This window comes from Durio zibethinus, chromosome 19, assembly GCF_047325235.1.
Source record: "Durio zibethinus cultivar Kanyao isolate XHJ-2024 chromosome 19, ASM4732523v1, whole genome shotgun sequence".
In the NCBI taxonomy this organism is placed as follows: domain Eukaryota; kingdom Viridiplantae; phylum Streptophyta; class Magnoliopsida; order Malvales; family Malvaceae; genus Durio; species Durio zibethinus.
The window spans coordinates 9,219,629-9,241,623 of record NC_143180.1 but is presented as its reverse complement, the minus strand read 5'-3'; the positions used below and the strand labels follow the sequence as shown (position 1 = coordinate 9,241,623).

General features: G+C 33.6%; 1 protein-coding gene and 1 pseudogene across 2 annotated transcripts; both read right to left on the bottom strand.

Moving 5' to 3' along the window:
• Positions 1-1,844: 1,844 nt before the first annotated feature.
• LOC111310395 (pentatricopeptide repeat-containing protein At2g27610 pseudogene) lies at positions 1,845-4,512 on the bottom strand (annotated as a pseudogene). Its single transcript, XR_016330386.1, has one exon. The product of XR_016330386.1 is annotated as a pentatricopeptide repeat-containing protein At2g27610 pseudogene (transcript).
• Positions 4,513-6,779: 2,267 nt separating this feature from the next.
• On the bottom strand, positions 6,780-7,202 carry LOC149513430 (uncharacterized). Its single transcript, XM_089748668.1, has one exon. It carries the CDS (start codon positions 7,200-7,202, stop codon positions 6,780-6,782), a length of 423 nt encoding a protein of 140 aa, XP_089604794.1.
• Between the last annotated feature and the right edge of the window lie 14,793 nt (positions 7,203-21,995).

Below are 21,995 nucleotides of genomic sequence, written 5' to 3'. Positions count from 1 at the left end.
TACTATTAGATCAAATTTTCAAGTGCAATATTTTAAATAACTAATTAAACCAAAATAATATAATAATAGCAAACTAATCTTTATTAGCTAATAAAAATATACAATTAACAATAACATTAATAATATTAAAATTATAAAAAAAAACTACTAATTACTTTAAAATGATGGTAAATAAAAATAAATTCACTAATTAATAGCTCACATTTCCCTTAAATTTTCATCAAAATCAATAAAAGATTTTCTAAAATATCCAATTTCTCACAATCATTTGCTTTTTCCTCTCCAAATTTTCACCTAAATAAGAAAAAGCAAAATACAACATACTTTTAAATGTCACACGTATGCACATTTTAAGTTAAATATTATAATTGGTTGACTTGGTTCTGTTGAACCCAAACCTACTAAACTTTTTTCACATCTCTATATTCTTCAAATTTCACGATTAAATCTCTCTGTATCACGCTCTGTTGCTTGTTCTCTTTCTCTAAAAATCCACAACCATATCACCTGCTTCTTCTATCTCCTAACATCTTCCAAGTTCCAGTGATGCTATCTTTGCCTTCTTCCTCAACCCAAGCCATCGGCAACGCTACTATTGAACCCAAACCTCTCATCTTCCCATCTTGGTTGTTAAAGAATGTTTTGCTTGTTCTCAATTCTTAAGGTCTGAGGTAGTCATTGATTGACTTCAACAACATGTTCTTTGATCTTGATTAAAGTTTGTATTTGCTGATTGCGTTATAAATTTAAAGGTTTTTCTTGTTTAGAATATGTTTTTTTATAAAAAATTCTATAACTGCTGAAAAAAAGAATGGTTTTCAAATTACATTTTGAACTGAAAAATGGTGATTGTGGCTATAGCATCTTACTGTTGTCCATTATGCTGTTATTTTGCGATCATGAGTTGCCGTTATGATCATGAATCCCGTTCACAACCCAATTTTGAGTATGTAGCGGTGGCCGCGAAATAGCAGCCACGATGCAACTATACAACTGCTATTTGAAACCCAAGCCAGAGCGACCATTGTACAATGAAAAAGAGCAATCAGTTCAGTAGATAAATAAAAAAAGGGATAACATTATGAATAATTCTTGAATTATAGTGAAAATATTATGTTTGAACTTTAAAAATTTTTAATATATTATATGAATTATAAATCTATTAATTAATGTGATAATTAAATGATTATTTGTATGTCGTGTGTTATTATTTAAAGCCAATCACGTTAGGAGTAAATATTATATTAATTAATAAATTTATAGTTTAAGTATCACATTAAATATTTTTAAAGTTTAAGTACCATATTGAATATTTTACTATAATTCAAAAGTTGTTCATAACATTAACTAATAAATAAATAAATAAACAAATAAATTGAAGAACCGAAAATGCTTAAATGAAGCATTCTAGTTTCAAGATTCTAGGCAAAAACTGATTTTCATGAAAATTTTTCTACATAATTTTGTGTTCACACTTACTTTAACATTGCTGATCTGATATAACAAAAAATTGCTAAATATTGTGCTTCTAGCCTATTTTCTGATTTTTCCTATTTTAGTCAGGTACTTTCCCCTTTGAATCATCATTTTTAGCTCAGACACAAAGACAAGAAATTATAAGTGAACACACTCCAGAAATCTCCAAAGCCCAGGTGTGCCAAAGAAAGAGATCATACAAAGGATCAAATAAAAGCAGGAAGCAAGTTCATACCAATTAGGTCACCAACTATCTTCAAAATAAAAAACAGGCATGGACCAAGATTTGGATGCACTTCAGACTACCCCATGAAACTAAAGAGTAGAAGCCCTGGAGAACTTACACTCAGCTATGCCACCCCCAAAACTTCAAAATTTCTAGCCATTGTCAGTTCATATTCAACTATCTGCGGCATGTTCTTACAAATTTACAGACAATGTTATGTCGCTTCATTTACATAATTCTGTTTTTGTTTCTGATAAGTCAATGTTTTGTATGCACTAGAATACCTGTATTTGCATATTGTTTGAAGCCATATTTGATGAAAGATCCCAGCTTTTAAGTGTTTTTGCCCTCTTTCTCCTGATATAAGACTCTTTCGATATTCATCTACCATAAATAACATACAACTGTAGAATGAGATGCTGTAGCAGTAAACTTTCTTCGTTTCACATCCTCAGCTCACTCACTGTGAAAATAGAACAAGGCATCAGGAAAATATCCTGGATCAAACAAATGGAGTGTCAATTGATTCAAAACTTCAGTTAGGTCGATCCCTTCAAATTTTGTAGAATGACTTGCAGAAAAACTATACACCTTATTCTTCAATTCAGTCCAGCTGCATCCTCTATCTTTCTTTATTTCTTTCTCCTTCATAATTTTTCTCAATTGCGCTGTTTCATCCCACATTTTGGCATCTGCGTAAATGTTTGATAGCATAATATGAGCTGAAGTATCTTCCGGATCAATACTCAAAATTTTCTCTGCTGCAAGTCTTCCTAAGATTAGATCCTTGTGAGTTTTGCAGCCTGACAAAAGACATCGCCAAACCACCTTGCTTGGCTCCATAGGGAAACTCCTTATGAACTCATAAGCTCTTCCAATTTCTCCTTTACGAGCAAGAAGGTTGACAATAGAAGCTAGATGCTCCAGCCTTGGTGCAATACCATGGTCCCTGATCATGGAATTGTAGTAGTACAAGCCTTCCTTTAAAAGACCTGCATGTGCACAAGCAGATAATACCCCGATGAACGTAACATCATTAGGTTTGACAGAACTTATCTGCATCCTACTATAGATCTCTAGTGCTTCTCTCACAAAACCATGTAGAGCATATCCTGCAAGCATAGTATTCCAAGAAACCAAATTTTTTGAAGTTAGATAATCAAAAACTTTTTGAGCAGCATTCAGTTTCCCACACTTTGCATACATGTCTATGAGGGCACTTCCAACAATGACATTGGAATCAAATGCAGGTTTTATGATACAGCAATGTGTTTGCTTTCCCCATTCGATAGCTGGCACATCACTACAGATACTCAACATGCTAGAATATGTGTAAAGATTAGGTTTATATCCTTGAAATAACATATCTTTTAGGAGTTCAATGGCATCCCCATATTGACCTGACCCAACATGCCCAGAGATCAAAGAATTCCATGACACTATATCATGCTCATCCATATCTTCAAAATTTCTCAATGATTCCTGAAAAAGTCCACATTTTGAGTAAAAGTCTAAAACTGCATTTCCGACAAATATAAATGAACTATATCCCATTTTAATGATCAAAGCATGAAGCTGCTTCCCAACTTCAATAACTTCTGCATCAGCAAAGGCTCCAAGTACAGAAGAGAATGTTCTTTCACTAGGCTTTATTCCTGAAGAGTGCAGCTTAAGAAAAAGATCAATGGCTTCTCCTCTCTTGCCTTGTTGAACATAACCTCCAATTAATGAAGTCCAAGCTGCCAAGTTCGACTGATTTACGTCCAAAAACACCTGACAAGCCAAATTCAAGTCTCCACACTTTGTATAAACACTTATCAATCCCGTTTCAACAAATTTGTCAAACTCAAATCCACATTTGACCACCAAGCAATGTATTTGCATTCCAACCTTCAAGTCTTCCAATCCTGCACATGCACTCAACATACTTGCACAAGCAAACTCATTAGTTCGCACACCCACCCTTCTTGACAGCAAGAAAATCTTCAAACATTTCACGTTTTCTCCCTGTTGACTATAACAAGAAAGAAGTGAAGTCCAAGAAATTAAATTCGGCTCCAACATAGAATCAAACACCAGCTGAGCTGACTTCAACAACCCACATTTCCCATACATATTAATCAAACTGTTACTAACAGGTGTACTAAAATCCACCCCACTCCTATAAATCCTTCCGTGAACTTCCTTACCAGCTCTATCATCACCTAAACTAGCACAAGCCGAAACAGCACTGACAAAAGTATAATAGTTTGGCTCCAAACCATCATTAATCATCAAACTGAAGCAACCTAGGGCCTTTTCCGCCATACCAATTTGAGAATATCCCGAAATCAACGCCGTCCACGAAATAACGTTTCTTTCAGGCATTTCATCGAATAGTTTACGTGCATAAGCAATACGGTCGAATTTTACGTACATTGCCAGCAAATGATTGTTTGTGTATATATCTCGGGGAATCCCTGATATGATGATCTTGGCGTGGAGAGCTATGCCTTTGGAAATGCTTCGGGTATCGCCGAAAAGACGAAGAAGGCGAGAAAATGACGACATTATGAGGGACTGTGGAAAGGAGTCTTGGGTGCATGAACATTTCTATAGATGGAAGGAAAACATTGTTTAAATTATTAATGGAAGGTTAGGAAGCTAGGGTTTTCTCTGCCGTTGTGTGTTTTACACTTTCTTATTTACGAATGCCTGGACCTTCCTAGTGCTATGCGATTAGACCTATCCATGCGTCCGGCTACTGCGTCGCCCGGACCATGTCTGTACAGAGTTTTAAACTTAAAAATTGAGTCGGGCTCGATCTAAATTATTATATAATTAATAAAAAATAAGCAAAAGATTCACTTCTATTAGTATAATTTTTAAATTTTTTTTCGAATTTTTGGATAAAATTATTAAATATAAATGTTATTTAGATTCAAAAGTCCAAAAAATTATAAAAATTCTATTTGATGGTGTAAATGATTTATTAATACTTATAAATTATTCAAATTCAATTCGAATAAAATTTAAATTTGATTCGATCGTTATTAAATCAAACTCGAATAACTCGATTTGTTAGGTAAACAAAATTTGAACATTCTAATGCTTAACTCGAGTATGAAGAGCCTAATTATTTTTTTATATTTTAATATATATATTTTATTATTTTAATTAAAAAATTATTTATATATATAAATTCAAGATTAAATTTAAGTTTGAATACAAATAATAAAGTTTGAAATCGAATATGAGAATCAAACTCATTTTTATTTGATAAACAAGCTTAATTGAACTAATTTAAATAATTTAATTTTAATTTTAAGTCAAGATTGAGCTTAAAAAATGAAAACTCAATCAAGTTTAAGCTAAGTTTCAAGCCACGGGCTTCAAATTGAACTTAAGCTCGATCTTTTTATTATATCAATTCGACTCAGCTTGATTATATCATGTCGAAATGTGTTGACTGATTAGATAAATTTTAAAATCAAAACAAATAGTTACTACTAATTTTTTTTTATAAATGTGATTAACCATTTAAAAATTTTATCATTTAAATAAAATCTTAAAATTAGTTTAAAATTTATTAAAAAGATAATTTTGATCTTTAAAATTATAAATATGTTCGAGAGTATAATTATGCTTGAAGAATAATTAGTATTCTTACAATATCAATTTTAAAAATAGTATCAATTAAATTATGTACTATTCTTTAGTTTTGATAAAAATGATCTTAATGTTAATATTTAAAATAACTCTTTAAAAGCATTTATTGTCACAAATTTTTTTATTAATCTTTTTCTAAAATTATTTTATTTAAGAATAAACTAAAAACCTTTGGTTATGAAAATTTTTTAAATTCCTTAATATTTAAGCAAAATTTCAAAAAATATTTTTCAACTTGAAAAATCTCATAATAATCCTTTAAATCAAACATAACATTTTTTTATAAAGAATAATTGTCAAGATTCACTATAATATTTAGATAGAGATGGATCTCCTTGCCTCAATCTCCTGGTAGTCCGAAATTCTTCAGTTTTTTCACCATTCCAAAGCAATTGAAAAGTTGATGTGATACAGGACATGATAAGGGAAAGAAAAGAACTATTTAGACCAATCTCCATAATAATCTCATGAATAAATTGCCAATTCATCTTGTCATACGCCTTTTCAAGATCGATCTTCCACGCAACTACACCATTTTTCCATTTTTTCTTTTTTAAAGAATGAATCATATCTTGCATAATAACCACATTATCAACAATATGTTGTCCAGGAACAAAGCTGCTTTGGGTGGGACCAATGAGAGTAGGTAGAACAGTTCGACTTCTTTCCACCAAAATCTTAGTGATGATTTTATATACCACATTACAGAGACTGACAGGGCGAAACTAATTCATATTTTCAGGATGGTTAGTTTTAGGGATGAGGGTAATGGGGGTTTCATTGAGACCCTAAGGAATGGTGCCAGATGAAAAAATTTCATCAATCACCTTACACAACTCTTCTCCTACAATGTCCCAATTCTTTTGGAAGAAACAAGCTTAGAAACCATCAGGTCCAATAGCCTTATGTGGTCTGATGCTAAACAGTGCATTTATTATTTGACTGATCTATGTAAATTTTCTAACTCTGCTCTCGTGAGTTTCAGATAGGTAATAGAGATGTCAGGTCTTTCAATATCATACAAAGTTTCATTGTATAGTACAATGTAGTGATTAAGAGCAAGTTCTTTAATGCTGTCAACTTCAGTGATCTATTGCCCTTCATGATTTTTCAAGGCAGCTATCCTGTTTTTGCTTCTTCTAATGAGATCCAATGTGTGAAAATAGCTAGTATTTCTGTCTCCAGACTGTATCCACTGCTCCCTTGATTTTTGAAACTACAACAATTCTTCTTGTTTCAAAATCTGTGTATATTCAGCTTGGAGTTGCTCTCAATATTCCAAAGAAAAGGATTTGGGCTTTGGCATAAAGCTTTTTGTTACCCTCTTATTCTAGCAAGGATTCTTCGTTTAGATTTGAAAATATTCCCAAATGTAGATTTATTCCACTCGACTAAAGTAGTAGCTGGGTTATCCAATTTGACAGGAAAGTTAGTCAGAATTATGATCCCAAAATTCCTGCACAATTCTTTTAAACCTATCATGAAGAGTCCAAGCTTCTTCAAATCTAAAAGGTCTTAGATTAGGAGAAGGATTAAGAATACCTTTTATGTTTAAGAGAATCGGGCAATGATCAGATTTGACCCTTGGAAGATGTAGGACAATTACTTCAGGAAATAAGTCTTTCCAAGATGCTGTACATAAAACTCTGTCAATTCTCTCCCAAACTGTAGATAATCCTCTTGGAGACTTGAACCATGTATATATTGGACCAACAAACCCCAAGTCAATGAGCTCACAATTGTGTATCACCTTTTTAAATCTCTTATATCGTCTTACATCCATGTTAGAAAAATTGGATTTATCAGAAGAGGCCGCAATCTCGTTGAAGTCACCTCCAATTATCCAGGGCATATTAGTTCTATTTTTTGTTTGCTTTAGGATGTCCCATAAATCATCTTTGAGTCCTGGGATTGGGTTACCATAGACTGTAGTAAGCTTCCATTGTGAATTTATTTGTAACTGTTGCCGTGACAGATTGAAAAGTTATTTCCTCCACGTGAATATCAACCTCAGCATCATTCTACAACAGCAAAATTTCACCAGTAAACCCAATACCGTTCACAATTCTCTACCGAGGAAAACATATTCTTTGAATAATGTTCTCTGCCCAGTGTCCCGACATTGTTGACCCTAGTCTCCATTAAACCAACAATTGTAGTCTTGTGTTAACTAACAAGATTTCTGATCGTTCTTACAAATCCTCACTTCCTGCACCTCTAACATTCCAAAATAAGACTTTCATAAAAAAAATAGGATTTAAATGTGATAAGTAAGTCACGGAGTCAGTTGACTCCTTCCATCGGCGTATCATTGCCAGATTCAATAACTTCAGAAGAAGAAATACTTCTGCTTTCAGAATTATCAGTGGAAATGGGGGTATCAAGTTCCCCTGGTCCTCCATTTCTGGCATCAATATTAGCTCTAGTTAAACTAGTGCTGGTCCCATCAATGTTGATAGTGGGGTGATGATTAGATTCTTTATCAACCGTTTCTTCTTTAAGAGTGGGGACTTGGTTAATTTCTTCAACAACCATAACCTCTTTATGATGATGGTTCAAAAAAGGTTGGGTGGTGCTAATATAGGCTGGAGATATGGGATTGGATGGTGTAACTAGTGTTTTTGTGTAAGCAATGTTCTATGCGAAAGATGATGTTTGGAAATGATAGTTGGGAGGGGGAGCGTTCAAAAGGGCAAGTAGGACAACTGGCTTGCGAATGTTTTGTTTTTTTTTTGGAAAGGACTTTTGACAACAGATTTTTGAACACTGCTTGAAGCTCCAGGGGTAAAATGGGTGGGGATATGTTGAGTGTTTTGACTGGAATTTGAGTAAAAAAGGGACCCAGCACCATCATTTTTGCTAACATTGGTAATATTCACAAAAGGGATGGATATTTGTTTCCCTTTGTTCAATGGTTTTTAGTGGCTCACTTTGATTTTGAGATCCATTGTAAGGGAGTCCTTTCCTCTTGCATTCAAATTTTCTTTCATAGGCAATGATAATTCTTCCTCAATTTCTTCCAAGATTTGAAACCTGGATCTAGATCCTTTCTTAGGCCTCCCTCTGTTTACTAATCCGAGCCTTATTGCCATTAGAATTCCTTGTTCTTCTTTGTGCAACCATCCAAGGCCCAAATTGGGAGCCGTCATCTGCCTTCTTCTCTGCCTATTCTGATAACTTCTCTAGTGGAGTAACTGTTGGCATTGTTTCGGTAGTAGGTGAAGATTCCATCTCTGTTGGCTTGTAAGTTTGGGCAATTCTCAGACTTTTCTTGGTGGCCATATGTACCACATTTGAAGCAAATATTTTCCAGGCTTCATATTCCGCTTCATATTCCACTCTGACATCTTGGTCCAATCCCAAAGCCACCTAGTAATGGTTGTTTCAGATCAACTTGAACACAAACCCTTGCAAACTTACCTCGCAAGGAATCTCTAGTATTCCTATCAATCTTTATAGTGTTACTAACAAGATTCCCTATATCCTTCAAAATCTTTGCGTCAAAGAATTCCACTGGTAAACCTGGCAATCGAATCCAAACTGCAGCAGATGAGATTTCTTCTTCCCAAGGGTTGAATAATGTTTTCCATTTCCGGACAGTTAAGTAGTAGCCTCCAATTAGCCATGGTCCTTCCGTTAAGATGTGAACACCTCTAGTTTTTGCACCTTAACCAAATAATAGTCATTACCCAAATCCACAAGTGAAAACTCCTCTTGAAGTGTCTAGATAGCTTGTAGTCTATTAAAGAGAAAATTAAAACCAAAGGATTTACCCTACGTTTTCACTATAAGTGTTTTCTTCCATAATTCACATGCTTTCTTAAAATCTTCAACTAAAATATGCAGTCTCAGACTTAAACCAGATCTATCAGACATTGATCGAGTTCAGGGATAACCAATTGCATGTCACCCAATGCTTCATCCCATGAAAGCGATTTTGCACCGTCGCCATGGAAAAAAAGCTTATTTAAAGGATCTTTGACTACTCTTTGACCTAGTGGGTTTCTAATTTCCATTTGTTCACCTTTATTTTCTACAGTGCGGGATCTTTTCAAGGTAAGGGTGGACGGGGTGCATCGCCACTTTTGTCCCCTGGCGGAGAAGGGTCTGCCATCATTAGGAACCAAGGCGGTTGACGGCTGACGAGTGTTAAAAGTAATTGTTTTTCCTAAGGGTTTCAAACAGTGGTGGTTTTAATTTTAATTTTAGGTTAATTTTATCACTATTTTGATAGCCTCAATTGTCCATAAAAAAATTTATTTGCAAAACATATATTTGTTCCAAAATTTACCTATTCAAATCATAAAAACAATTTTCTCCCTTTTTTTTTCAAAAATTTTCAACTATAAAACCCAATTTTTTTTCTAATTCATTTCCACCCTCTTACTAAAAAAACACTTCTTCCAAAAAAAGATCAAACAGCCTATTCTCTTCAAAACCTAAAATCCCATATTCCGGTCGGTGACAACCATCTGCGACGCCGTCCGTCACTGCCAATTTGCCTTCAAGTTTCACCCATTTCTTCCTCTTGATATTCTCTATCCAAATAACTGACTAGTTTTGCATAAAATTCAATGTTTATTCTAGATATGAGATCAAAGCCAGCAACTTCAACCCCCATAACACCTACTTCCTCTACTCCAAACAACTTTAAATTTTAGTATGTTCTTCCCCTTTCCTCCTTCTTTCTTCCCATGGTTTTGGATTCCAGAAATCTCCTTGCGCCGCCGTAAGCGTCTACGGCCCTACATGAGCCGTTGTTGTCTTCTTTTTCGTAACCTCCAAAAATAGTCCTTCCTTTCTTTTTTCTTCACAAATCCAAATCAAGCACACCTAAGAACACCTCTAAACCCATGAAATTGCCTCTGCCCGAAATACCAAAGCTGTTTTTCCTTTTTTATGATGTGTTGCTTCCTTTCTTTCTAATGAGGTTAATTTTTGTTTGTGGATGTATTTTTTTTTCTTTGGCTAGGTGACTTAAGTCTCGGTCTGGTAGTGATTTTTTAAGCTATGTGTGTTTTTTATCAATTATTTTTTTATGTGTGTTTGGAAAAAGGCTTGGGTTGTGGTGGTCTTAGTGAGAGGGGTTAGGGTCTAAGCAGAGCTATGAGGGCTGAAAATGGGGTGTTCAAGTTCAGGGTGGCTGGGGCAGAGGATTTTTTTTTGCTTGATGTCTTTTGTTTGTCTGTTGGCTGTGTTTGTAGTTTAGTTATTGTTAAATGGGTGGCTATGGTTTTGGCTCTTATTGCTATTCGGACAGGTGATGATGTTGGTGGGGGTGTGGATTCTCAATGAAGGTGTTGAGTTCTGACGGGGAAGTCGATAATGGTGTTACTAGTGGTAATGTGGCTGGTGGTAGTGGTGTAGAAGGGTTTTAGTTTCGACTTGTGGAGGCAGTAAAGCTTGGGTATTTTTTTTCTTGTTCACTATGATATGTGAATTCCTTTTCTTTTTTTGTCTGTGAATTTGCTCAATCCTTATAGAATAAGGTCTCCGGTAGAGGAAGCCTAGGAACTAATATGTTGGGTTGTTGCTGGAGTAGGGCAGAGGAGCTTGATGCACTTAAGGTGCTGGAGCGTGTTGAATTTTGGGATATTAGGTCTGCAATCAAATGGTGCTAAGGGTCAGTCGGTGAAATGGGAAATGAAAAATAGAGAGCTGAGAATGGATAGCAAGATGGGGAGAAATATTTTAGGGTTTTTTTTTTGGGAAGGGAAAAGTGAAGGGAGGCTGTTGCATTTTTTAATTTTTGTAATTTTTTTTTTAGTTTAATTAATTATATTAATAAAATGCATTCGGCTTTTAATATATTAGTTAATTATATTAATAGATTTTGGGCTTTTAAGCCCACATCATTTAATTTTAAATTGATCCAAAATTGAATTAGATCAATCTTAACCCATGCAAAATATTCAAAAATAATTAATATGAAACAAAACCTAAAAAAGCTAATTAGATAAATCCATTTAAAATGCTCAATTAAGTTCAAATGGAAACATTCAAATTAAGCATAAAAATTTAATAAATTTAAATTATTTTAGATAAAATTAAATATTTAAAGTTACTTTTTTAACCATTTTTTAAAATTAAAAATAAGGTAAAGATAAAAATAATAATCTTATTCGTAGCAACAAAATCAAAAATCTTTTGCAAAAGTTTTTTCTTTTTTAAAGTTTTTTTCTTTTTCTTTTTTTTTTTTGCATTTTTTTATATGTTTCTTTTTTTAATTTTTGTTTTTTTTAAGGTTTTTGTTGCTTTTTTAAACAATTTTGAAATTGAAATTGAAAACTTGAAAATTAACTTGAAAAGTCCTTTTACTAAAGGTTTAACAATTTTGAAATTTAACACAAGATAATCCTCTTGTTTGAGGCTCAATAACTTTAAAAATTAACTCGAGAGATTCATCTAACGAGAGACTAAACAACTTTTTGAAAATAAATCAATATGACTTTTGAAAATAAATTACAAAAACTCTTTTAACTAAAGGTTTCACAACTTTATGAAAATAAATTGAAAAGAAAACTTTTATAACCATAGGCTTTACAACTTTAAAAATAATCTTATCTCAAAAAGCTCCTTTGAAAAAAGTTTCGATAATTTTAAAAATCTCATCTTGAAAAAGGGTTTTTTAAACCAACGCTATGCATATTTAAAAATATCATCTTACAAAAGCTTTATAGGTTAAGTTTGAAAACTAAAAAAAAAAAATTTTTTTTAATTGTAAATTGACCTATCACATCTAGATTCCTCTTGAAAACGTTTTCACCTTGTTTTGGTATGCTCAGTCTTCCATAGTCAAGCTTGATTTTCCATTTCTTATATTGATATAATATGTATGTAAGGAATGTGATAAATGCAGATAATATAATGTATGTGATACAATCATTTAAATCACGCCATGTGTTTAAAATTATATCAATCAAGTTCTCATGACCAATTCTTTTTTTCAAATTCTGGACATGATTCCAACTGTTCCCATTCATTTTATGTCTTTCTTCAAAAAATTTCTTTTTCTCGTTAATTGCTTTTTTTTTCTTTTTTTTTTTCTTTTCTCTCATTTTCCTTTCTTTTCCAATTTCAAATAGTTATAGGATTAACTCACAAATCATGATCCCTTAAACATCTATTTTGATAGGAGATGCTCTCTGTTTGCCTAGAAACCTTAATATTGGTGCTCCCCTGGTTCTTTTCTTCTTTTTTCACTTAATGGTTCATTTTTATTAGTTCTTTATTTCCACTTTCAGTTTCATTTCTTCAACTCAACTTTCACCTTTTTTTTTAATAATTTTTCAATCATTTCATTTTTATTTTTATTTTTTCTTTTATTTTTATTTTTTTCCCTTCATTTTTCATTACCCTTAAATCTCTTCAAAATATTGTAAAGGTCTATTATGAACATTATCAATTATTATCTCAATTCCATGACAAATGCAATAGTTCATGAAAAAAGATAGGCAAAAAGTTGTTTAATTAAAGAGAAGAAAAATATTTATTATTAGGAAAAGAATGAGTTTTTTATTATTTATTTAAAAAAATATATCAAAAGAAGACATAAGTTTTTGAAGTACAAAGAAAGAAAGCAATTAAAAAGATATCATAAATAGAAATCATTGAATCAATTATCAGTTTCCTAGACAATGAACATTCGAATAATTCAAACCAAATCAATTTGGATCTTGCCCAATAACTTAAGATTGATGTGGAACTATTTTTTGATTTAGACCACTTTCGACGTTAATCCTTCTTACTTTTAAGCCATATTTTCAGGTTTTCAACTCTGATGTATCCTTCTTGCTTTCTCTTTACACCTAAACCATCTTTTTAGGTTTTTAGCTTAGATGCCCTATTTGATTCAGACCACCTTATTTGGGTTTTTAATTTGGACCCTCTTTATCTTTATCTTTACTTTTTCAATCTTTTTTTCTTTTTTCTTACTTTTAACTGAAATATTTTTTCATAGTGTCTGAATTCACTAGATTCAACATTCATCTCCATCTATTTTTGATAAAATTAAAGCATAATTTGATAAGGCCTTTTTCACCTCATATGGACTTGCTTCCTAGTTAGGTATCCATTTTTCTCTGTTATCACATTGGCTTGACAAGATCTTTTTTAGAACCAATTCACCCTCATAAAATCGTTTGGGCTGTATTTTCTTGTCATATGCCTGTATCATTTTTTTTTTTTTGTACATTTGGCCATGGCTAAGTGTTATGAGCATTTTCTATTCAATGATATTTGATTGTTCAAAATGATTGTGGACTCAATTTGCTTCTTCTAGTTTTGCCTCTAACATAACTCTTAGAGAAGGAATTTTCACTTCAATTGGCAATATGACCTTCATACCACATACCAATAAAAATAAGAAAGCTTTGAAAGAGGTGTAAACTGGTGTTTTGTAAGTATACAGGGTAAAAAGTAACTTCTCATGCCAATCTTTATAAGTGTCAATCAATTCTGTTATATCTTCTTGATATTTTTGTTAGCAGCTTTTACTGTACCATTCATTTTGGGGTGATATAACACTAAATTATTGTGTTTTATCTTAAATTGTGTACAGACTTTTTCATCATTTCGTTATTCAAGTTGTTAGCATTATTAGGGATAATCCTTTTTAGGAGTTTATACTAACATATTATTTCTTTTTTAATGAACTAACATACCATTGCTCTTATGACATAGGCATAAGAAGCTACTTTAACTTGTTTTATAAAATAATCAATTATTACAAAGATGAAACAATGCCCATTCAAAGCTTTTGGGATAATACGTCCAGTCACATATATTTTCTATATAGAAAAAGGTTATAGAGGTGCTAGGACATGTAATGGAACTAGAAGGGTGTGAATCTTATCTGTATAAATCTAACACTTTTGGCATTTTCTGGTATAGTTAATAGAGTCACTTTCTAACATTGACCAAAAATAACTTGCCCTCATAATTTGTTTAGTCATCATGTATCCATTTACATGTGTCCCACAAATTCTTTTATGCACTTCTTTAAGGATTTTTCTTGCTTTGATAGTATCTACACATCTCAATAGTATTTGATCTCAACTTTTTTATATAAAATTTTGCCATCAACAATGAATCTTATCACCAATCTCCTAATGATTTTTTTTATTGTCTTTCAATGTATGTTTTGGGTATTTTTTATATTTGATGTACTATATGATATTATAGTAGTAAGGTTGCCTTTCCACTTTTTCTTCAACACTTGTGCAGTGAGCCATTGATTCTAACATATGCATTCTAATGGGTTGAATTCTCGTACTTGCATTCATCTTAAACATTACAGCAAACACAATCAAGGAATCAGCAATTTGATTTTCTTTTCTAGAGCTATAGCTAAATTAAAGCTTTTCAAACTATTCAAATGAATTAGCTATATGCCTTTAGCATAGAGTAGCTTTGGATCTTTCATCTCCCATTTGCCCCGTAATTTGTAAATCACTAAGGTTGAATCTCCATACATATATAACATTTTAATTTTCTTTTCAATGGTTATTTGTAAGCCCATGACACAGACTTCGTACTCTATCACATTATTGGTGTAATTAAAATCCAACCTTACATCACTAGGATAGTAATTTCCATCCAAGGATATTAGTACTGCTTCAATGCATGCCTATAATATTGAATGCCCGATTAAAAAAAAAATTTCCATGATTTGTTTGTAAATTTTCTATCCTTATTTATTAGGACTGCCATTAAGTATTTGTTCAAAAAATCAAACTTCATGGGCCTATAATTATAAGTAACATGATCTGCAAAAAAGTTAGCTATTGCACTCTCTTTAATGGCTTTGTTCTACATATACAATATCATATTCATAGAACATGATATCTTGTTGTTCTTCCAAATAGAGATGGTTTTTCAAAGATGTACTTAAAGTGATCCAATTTCAGCACAAGCCAGATGTTATGAGCTAACCTTGTATACAGCCATGACCGGGCATAGGTTGTCATGAGCCACCCATTTATAGCGTCATGACTGGGTTGAGGTGCCAAGTATCCCCATTTCAAACATTGTAATGGTTATTGGTAGCATAACTATAAAATTTCATTTGTTTTTTAGAGGAGGTGAGCAGTCGACATATTGTTGGGCTACCTCACTGGCTAAGGTATGTGCAAGACCATCCATCTAGGGCTACCCTTTACTCTGATGATGGTGGGAAGACTCATTGTACTACTCTTGATATTAATAAAATATTTTTTTATATGAGATTTTGAGTGTCGCCTTGGTGTGCTCTCATTTTGCCTTGATATATATAATTATGTATGCTTGTGATTAACTTGTAGCTTGTTGGTTGCCTATTCAGATATTGAACTATCCTTGGCTAACTTGTGTAGAAGTGTCCATCAAGTGCCACATAATCTATTACTTCATTAAAAGAAAGCTAAACCCGTGACATATGATATCAGAGTATGATTGAAAAGTGCTAGAGAATTGATAAAGTGGTTACAAGTGGTGGATTTAGTGACCAACAGAGGATTGAGGAGTTGGATGCCACGGTGGCCACCTAAAAAGCTCATGTGGTAACAACGATTGACTGAAGGAGATCAAAACAACCCAGTGAGAGTTGTCTAATACTCTACATAGCTTGGATGAAGGACCCAAGATGCCTTGAATGTTCTCTAAAAAGAATTCGAAGAGCTCAGAGCCCAAGTGAGCATTCCATAGATGGCTGTGACCAGGTCGAGTCCTAGCTCGATAGACAAAGAGAAAAGGGCCAAAATGCCAAAGCCTCGATGTTATGAGGGGGCAAGAGATGCTGAATAGCTTGAAAACTTCTTGTTTGACATTCAAGCCGTGCATACTAAATCAGAGGAGGATAATGTTATAATGGCATCAATATACCTTGCCAGGGATGCCAAGCTGTGGCAGTGTTCAAAATTTGTAAATGATGAATGACCTATTAAAACGTGGGTGGATCTTAAACAAGAATTGAAAAACCAATTCTTCTCTAAGAATGTGGAGTATATGGCCTGAAAAAGGCTTCAAAAATTGGTGTAAATGGAAACAGTGCGAGAGTTTGTAAGGAGCTTTTTTACCTTGATGTTGGATATTAGAGGCATGTTTAAAAAGGACAAAATATTTTATTTTCTAAAGGGCCTCAAATCTTAGTCTAGGATAAAATTACAAAGACAGAAGATGCAAGATGTGGCCACAGCCATGGCTACTACTGAACATTTTCATGATTATAATGATGGCTCTTCAAAATAAAAAAAATCCTCAATTAGGTGGTAGTAACTACAACTTAAGAAGTGGGGGAAAGATGGCTAGAGTGGATAAAACCTTCAGTGGGGGATCAAATAGGAGGCTCTTTGGTTAAGACAATACCATCCCAAGGCAAACAATGCATTGAACTTCAAGTTGAGGCAACAGTTAGCTTGCTTCCTGTGCAAGAGATCGCATCAGGTGGTCGAATGCCTCTATAGAGTGCCCTTAATGCTTTGAAAGCCTTTTCTTAAGGGTCCATGAAAGCACCCGAGGTAGTCAAAAAAGAGCTAACCAAGATGGGCTTAATATGATTCTTTAATACCGTTCATACCCAACTAAACATGATAAAGAAAGAACCTAGTAGAGGCCTGATGTATGTCGATTTGGTACTCAATGGGAAAACCACAAGGGCCATGGTAGATATAGGTGCAATCGATACCTTCATCATACCGAAAAAAGTAAAAAGGTGTGGTCTCAAGGTTATTAAGGACTATAGGTAAATGAAAGCAGTTAATTCGTCAGCCTTTATGATCAGTGAAAGCTCTAAGAGTGTGATGACCAAGTTGGGGCCATAGAAAAGAAAGGTAGACTTCACAATTTCCTTCATGGATGACTTTAATGTTGTCATCATATTAGACTTTATGATGTTATCTCACGTGATCCCAATCTTCACTGCAAGTTATCTATTATTCTTAGGGGAACGCTCGTGTGTTATGCCAATCGTGATCTTTCCTAAGAGTGAGAAGAAAATGATTTCAACATTACAATTCAAGAAAAAGGGTAAAGAGATGGAAACCCTCATATATGGCCATGTCGATTTACAGGGAAAGGATTAAGTTAGAATCAATACCTGATAGAGTGAAAAAGATGTTGGAAGAGTTTGAGAATGTGATGTCGGAGTAATTGCTTAAGGTTTTACCTTCTTGAAGATCGATAGACCATGAGATTAAGCTTTTTCTAAGAGTTAAACCATCAGTTAGAGCCCCATGTCGCATGACTCTGTAAGAGTTGGCTGAATTGAAAAAATAATTAGATGAGCTTTTATAGGCTAAGTTCATCAGACCATCGAAGGCACCCTTTAAGGTACCCATGCTATTTTAAAGAAAGCATGATGGAAGTTTATGGTTATGTGTGGACTATAGGGCCTTGAATAAAGTCACCATGAGAAACAAATATCTTATTCCCTTTATTACAGATTTATTTGATCAACTGAGCCAGGCCAAGTACTTCTCCAAATTGGACTTGAGATCTGGCTATTATTAAGTCAGAGTTGCTAAAAGAGATGAGCAAAAAACCATTTACATAACGAGGTATAGTGCATTTAAATTTCTTGTTATGCCTTTTGGATTGACTAATGCCCCTACCATATTTTGTACCTTGATGAATCAGGTATTCTATGACTATCTTGACAAGTTTATGGTCATTTTTTAGATGACATAGTGGTGTATAGTTCTACCTTGGAAGAGCATTAAGAACACTTGTGTCTTGTGTTTCAAAGATTACAAGACCACCAGTTGTATGTTAAAAGGGAGAAATATGCATTTGCTCAAACACGAATTCATTTTTAGGCCATATTGTTGAATAAGGCCACATTCGAATGGACATGAAAAAAGTTAAGGCTATTAAAGAGTGGGCAACACCAAAGAATTTTAGTAAACTTTGTTCAATTTTGGGATTGGCTAATTATTATAGGAGATTTGTAGAAGGGTATTCTTGTAGAATCACTACCCTCAGGAAGTTATTGAAAAAAGAGTATAAATGGTATTGGACAAGTGAATGTCAAGAGGCTTTTGAGGGATTGAAGGAAGCTATTATGAAAGACCTTGTTTTGCCTCTCTCTGATATCAAGAAGCCTTTTGAAGTTCAAACAGATGTATCTGACTTTCTTATTAGAAGAGTGTTTTTACAAGAATGGTACCTGATAGCATTGAAAAGTAAAAAGTTGAGTGAAATCAAAAAGAGATATACAACTTAAAAAAAAAAAGAACTCCTAGCAGTAATTCATTATCTGAGGACTTGGTGGCATTATTTATTGGGTTCACACTTCATCGTGAAGATGGATAATGTGGTGGTTAGTCATTTCTTCACCCAACCAAGGCTCATGGCTAAGCAAGCTAGATGGAAAGAATTTCTAGTTGAATCTAAATTTTATTTTGAGCATATAGCTTAAAGAACCAATCAAGTGGCAGATACATTGAGTAGACGAGCAAAGTTAGCTGCCTTCAAGAGAATTACCCCAATGATAGCTAGTAAAGTCACCACAGACATCCATAAACTAATTGAAGATAATTTAAGAAAAAACCTATAGGCCAGTGTCATCCTGAAGTTAATAGAATAAGGGAAGTCCAAGTACTTTTGGTAAGAAAATAGAGTCTTATTGACAAAGGGCCCTTAATTGTTTGTGTTGAAAGTAAGAGGTATAAGACAGATGCTAATGAGAGAATGTCATGACACCATATGGGTAGGGCACCTGATTGGCAACATACTTTGGCACTATTAAAACAAGGCTATTATTGGCCTCATATGCGGTAAGATATGGTGGACTATACAAAGACTTGCCTCATTGGCTAGCAAGATAAAGTAAAAAAAAAAAAAACCAGTAGGCTTGCTTGAACCATTACCTATACCTACAAGATCTTGGAAAAGTATCTCCTTTGACTTTATATCATACCTCTATAAAATTGGTGATCTTGGGTCTATTCTGACAGTGATTGATCATTTCTTGAAGTATGTTACATTCATTCCTGCCTAAAAGTATTATACTACGAAAGATACAGCCTGGTTAATGTTTAAACAGTAATCGAATATTGAGGCCTTCCTTAAAACATTGTTAGTGACAGGGATCCAAGATTTACTAGGTCATTTTGAAGAGAACTTCTCAAGATATTAAGGTTTCAACTCAACATCTCTTCAAGCTATCACCCATAAATTGATGGTCAAACTAAATGATTCAATTGGTTGTTGAAAGAGTACTTAAGACACTTTGTTGAAGCCAACCAAAAGAATTAGCCTTCATTATTAGATGTCGTTAAGCTCTGTTTTAATTCTAATAAATGTTCTTCCATAAATAAGAGTCCGATTAAAATGATCACCGGATAATTACCAAGACTACCACATACATCTATTAAGCCGTATGGAGGGAAAAATTCGTGAGCCTTTAACCTTAGAAAAGAATGGAGACAAATTATAGAGATTGTATAAGCATATTTGGAGAAGGCATCGAAACGCATGAAAAAGTGGACAAATAAGGGTCATAGAGTATAATAATTCAAAGTTGGTGATCTTATTCTTGTTAGACTAGTGCCCGTACAAACTAGGTTCCTGAGAAAGCAAGATCACAAATTGGTGAGTAAATAAGAGGGTCCAATGAAGATCCTTTCCAAAATAGGGAATGCCTCTTCCCAAATTGACCTACCAAAATGAATGAAGGTGCATCCAGTATTCCATATGAGCAATTTAAAGCCTTTTCATGTAGATCTCATAGATGCAAGTAGCGAAGAGTCAACTAGGATCGCCATCTTCATGAAGCCACCATCAGAACATCAAGTTGAAGAGATTTTAGCTAATAGGGTATCCAAAGTATCACGAAGAGTAGTTCATGAATACTTAGTAAAGTGAAAAGGCTTAAGACCAGAAGAAACCAACTGGAAAATAGATCATGACCTTTGAACATTCAAGCAAAAATCAAAGAATTCCAAGCCAACAAATCAATAAGGATGTCAATCGAATAGGTGAGGAAGGATATCATGAGCCAACTTTGGATAGGGCCATGATCGAGCATAAGTTATCATAAGCCACCCATGTATAGGGTCATGACCGGGTAGAGGTGTCAAGAGGAAGGGTAGATCTCATGTGTTAGGAAAAAGTGTCCCAATTTCAAACATTATAATGGTTATTAGTAGTATAGCTATAAAAACTCATTTGCTCTTTAGAGGGGGTGAGCAGTCGACGTATTATTAGGTTACCTCACTAGCTAAGATATGTGCTAGTCCACCCATCTAGAGCTGCCCCTTTTGCCCCGATGATGGTGGAAAGACTCATTGTACTATTCTTGATATTAATAAAATATTTCTTTTTATAGGGGACTCCGGGTGTCACCTTAGTGTGTTTTTATTTTGCCTTGATATATATAATTGTGTATGCTTGTGATTAACTTGTGACTTGTTGGTTACCTATTCAAATATTAAACTATCCTTGGTTGACTTGTACGGAAGTGTCTATCCAAGTACCACACGGTATATTGCTTCATTGAAAGAAAGCTTAGCTCATGACACTAGGTTTGTGATAAAGCCTATATTGCCTAAGCCTACGAGTAGTCCATACCAATGCATAACATATTTTCTCTAATTATGAGTATTTAGTTTCATACTCAACGAATATCTTACTTATATAATAAATTGTTTACTTTTTTTACCACTTTCATCTCTTTACCCCAGCATATACTCTATGGAGTTTTCAAGATCATTAGATAAAAAATTAAAGGTTTCTTTCAATAAGTGGTACCAATACCGGTGGACTTGATAAGTACTTCTTAATTATTTTCAAAAGCATCTTGGCATTCTTCATTCCATTCACTAGGGTCACTTTTTCGAAGCAGCTTAAAAATGGGATCATATTTAAAAGTGAGTAGGAAACCAAACGAGAAATATGATTCAACTTTTCAAAAAAGCCTCTTACTTCTTTTTTAGTGTGAAGAGGAAACAAGTTCTAAATGGCATAAATCTTGTCAATATCCACTTCAATTCCTCTTTCACTAGCCATAAATCCCAGTAATTTTTTTGACTTGACCCTAAATGCACATTTTGCTAGATTTAGCTTGAGTTGGTAATTTGGTAACCTTTTAAAGAGCTTTCTAGAGTTAATAACATGGTCCTCTCATTCCTGAGATTTTGCAATCATATCATCAACATGCACTTCTATCCCTTTATGTATCATATCATGGAAATGGGTGACCATTACCCATTGATATGTAGCATTAGCATTTTTAGCCTAAAAGACATGACTTTGTAGCAAATTGTACTTTACATCATTTGAAACGTGGTATTTTCTATATCATTTCTGGCCATTTTGATTCGATTATAACTAGAAATGTGGTAGCCCTAATCATATATTGTTTTTATAAGTTAAAAATCTACTAAATTTTAAATTTTGGATGATTTTTGGTGCTTTTCATGTTGTTTTCATGATTTTAGGTTTTCAAGCTCATGGATATCATATTCATATAAGTCATGTATGCAATCTTATAATGAGAAATTTTGGCCCAATCTTGGAGCTCATAACCAAACCATCTTGATCCACATTCATAAAGTTTTAATAGCACAAGTATTTTTTCATGATGCATTCAATCACCACAATTCCAAGAAAAATTGCATGCTAATCCAAGCTCACTTAGACTCCATCATGTTTCGCCAAAGAAAAGTTT

What these genes read in the sequence shown, in the direction of transcription:
- LOC149513430 (XM_089748668.1), bottom strand. Translation starts at nt 7,202, where the DNA reads ATGCCCTGGATAATTGGAGGTGACTTCAACGAGATTGCGGCCTCTTCT.